The sequence below is a fragment of the Arachis ipaensis genome, chromosome B02 (assembly GCF_000816755.2).
Source record: "Arachis ipaensis cultivar K30076 chromosome B02, Araip1.1, whole genome shotgun sequence".
Taxonomy (NCBI): domain Eukaryota; kingdom Viridiplantae; phylum Streptophyta; class Magnoliopsida; order Fabales; family Fabaceae; genus Arachis; species Arachis ipaensis.
Window position 1 is genome coordinate 12789754 of NC_029786.2, and position 2359 is coordinate 12792112.

General features: G+C 35.9%; 1 protein-coding gene across 1 annotated transcript in view; it reads left to right on the forward strand.

The window, feature by feature from the left end:
- LOC107626838 overlaps positions 562 to 2359 on the forward strand; it is a 4616-nt gene continuing 2818 nt past the window's right edge. Inside the window, exons 1-3 of the mRNA XM_016329732.2 lie at positions 562 to 591; positions 678 to 1069; positions 1147 to 1245. Coding sequence (XP_016185218.1) covers positions 562 to 591; positions 678 to 1069; positions 1147 to 1245 — 521 coding nt within the window. The remainder of the gene's footprint in view (positions 592 to 677; positions 1070 to 1146; positions 1246 to 2359) is intronic.

A 2359-nucleotide genomic window follows, 5' to 3' on the forward strand; every position in this document is an offset into this window, starting at 1 on the left:
TGTTGGTTAATTTTCTAAAGAATTGAAAGAGACATGAAAGAAGAATAATGTAACAAGATATGACATTACAAATAAAGAACCCTTTAGGATTTCCCTTTCTTCAATGTTTCTTAACGATTTCTTCATTCCCATTGTTCTCATTCAATGAATAGAAATCAACAATTATGAAAAGGGACACACGATGAGTATAAAAATTCAGAGGCAATGTGAGTTGAAGAGTGGTCCAAGCCATTAGGGTTTGCTATGAAGAAGCCATGTGGTGCAATGAAAAATTATGCAATCACTACAAGAAAAATACCCATTCAGCCACACTTTTTTTAAGATACATTTGAAAAGCGTAGCCTATTCTATGAATAGGCTACGCTTTTCTCAGTGATGCCTTTTTATAAGAGAAAAAGAAACACAATTTTGGCATCATTTAAAAAGTGTAGCCTTAGGTATTATAGAAATCACTTATAAAGCGTAGCTGAATGTTGATATTTATGGGTTCATTTTTTATATCTAAGGGAGTACTTTTAGAGTGTTGCCTATTTGTTAAGTTTTAGATACACTTTAAAAGTGATGCCTAATGTATCTAGAGCAAAAAACTTGGTACTTGGTCAATTTTATTCCTCAGTTTTCCGAAAGCAAAACTCACACACTTAGTGAATTTTTGTCCCTCCAAAACTCGCACTTAGCCTTCATCTCAACCCCCTTTCAGAAACCTTGTCACCATCGAAGAAACCCTTCAAACCTCACCATCACGAAGAAACCCTCTCACTCACCACTCACCGTCGCTCCTCTTCACCCTCCTCCTTGTCGCTGCGCCGCCCTCACCATCGTCATCTCTGCGCTTCTCATCGTCCTTCCCCTTTCAATTCGATCGAGTAACCCTCATTTCTGCGCTATATACTGAGCTTAATGAATATTTTTTCTTTGATTTGTCACCAATTCACGCTACCTGCACAAACTCGCGCGCCTTCTCCTTCGATTCGTCGCCGCTGCTCATCTCTTCTTCAAGGGTTTTCACCTTCGATTCGTCGTCGCTCATCTCTTCTTCACCGTTGCGATTCATCACCGCGCTCACCAAGTAAGCATTCTGTGCCTCGTTCTTTTCTTCTCGCTCATTCTCTTACTCGCTCTCTCTCACTCGCCCTCTCTGTGCAGTGTCAAAGAAACTGTGTCCTCTCTAGCAACCTCTTCTCTGCTCTGCTGTGAAGCATCAAGGTTTCCAATGAGGCAAAGCATCGATCCCTTACAAGCAAGGTAAGCGCCCGATGATGATGATGGTTCTGTGAAATTTGGGAGGTTTTGGGTTTTCGTTTTAGGGTTTTAATTGGGGGTTTTAGCTTCTGTATTCTACGTTATTTATCTGTGAACTGCCAGATCAAATTAAAATCACCAATGTAAATTTCACCATGTGTCAACTGAATTATGATTCTTTTTTTGTTATTGTTCTTGTTGATTTTTTCTTATTTAAATTTCACTTTTTGCTTACGACGAATCATTGTCTAGTTCTGTAGTTTATTTCATGCCATTGGATTTGTTAAGCTTATCATAGATGTGAAAGAATGAAGGATCTTTATCTGGTAGCATTAACATTCTTTCCCCTGCTGGCTGCTGCATTGGATTGCTATTCTTTTTGCTTTTTCTGCGTTGAGTTGAAGGGTGAACTTGAATTACTTGGATCTTTGTGTGTCGTTTTTTTTTCAGTATTATTATTGAAGCGCAGCATCTTGAGAAAAATCTGAGTCGGTTTTGTTTTGAAAATTAGAGTTATATGATTGAGATGTGAACAAAGTTTATACTGTAGGAGAAGGACAAAGAACTTGCAATATGAGATTTTCTCACATTGTCGATGATTTTATTTGATTTCTTCTTATTTTATTAGTTTGGGGATATGTGGATATAAGCTTCAGGCTTCCATCAAGCTGGGCTTGTGTATCGGTTTTTAATAAACTAGAAATTATAAATTGTAAAGGATATTCATGCATGTGATTGAGGTTGATTAAACCGTATCAGCTTGAAACTTACAAGATAGGTTTTACAATGTTCAATTTGTTTTTTCTAGTTGTTTCTTCTAACCAAGTTGTGTTACTACTATTCTTGATTTTTATATGTAGGGTGAAAATTCTAAGTTTTCACTAACTGAAAAGGATTGAAAAAATAAAATCATAGCATATTATTAATATAATCCTTACCCTATGCTTATTAATTGACCCCACTAAGATCATTATAACTAGTGTTGCTTGTGTGTGGAAATCAAACAAAAGAAAAAAAAAATCTGCTCTCAATGTAAGAAAAAATTCTTATCTATACTTGGTTATTTTTTGTATATATATGCGGGAGATACTTTTTATAAAATTTAAAGAATTTAATT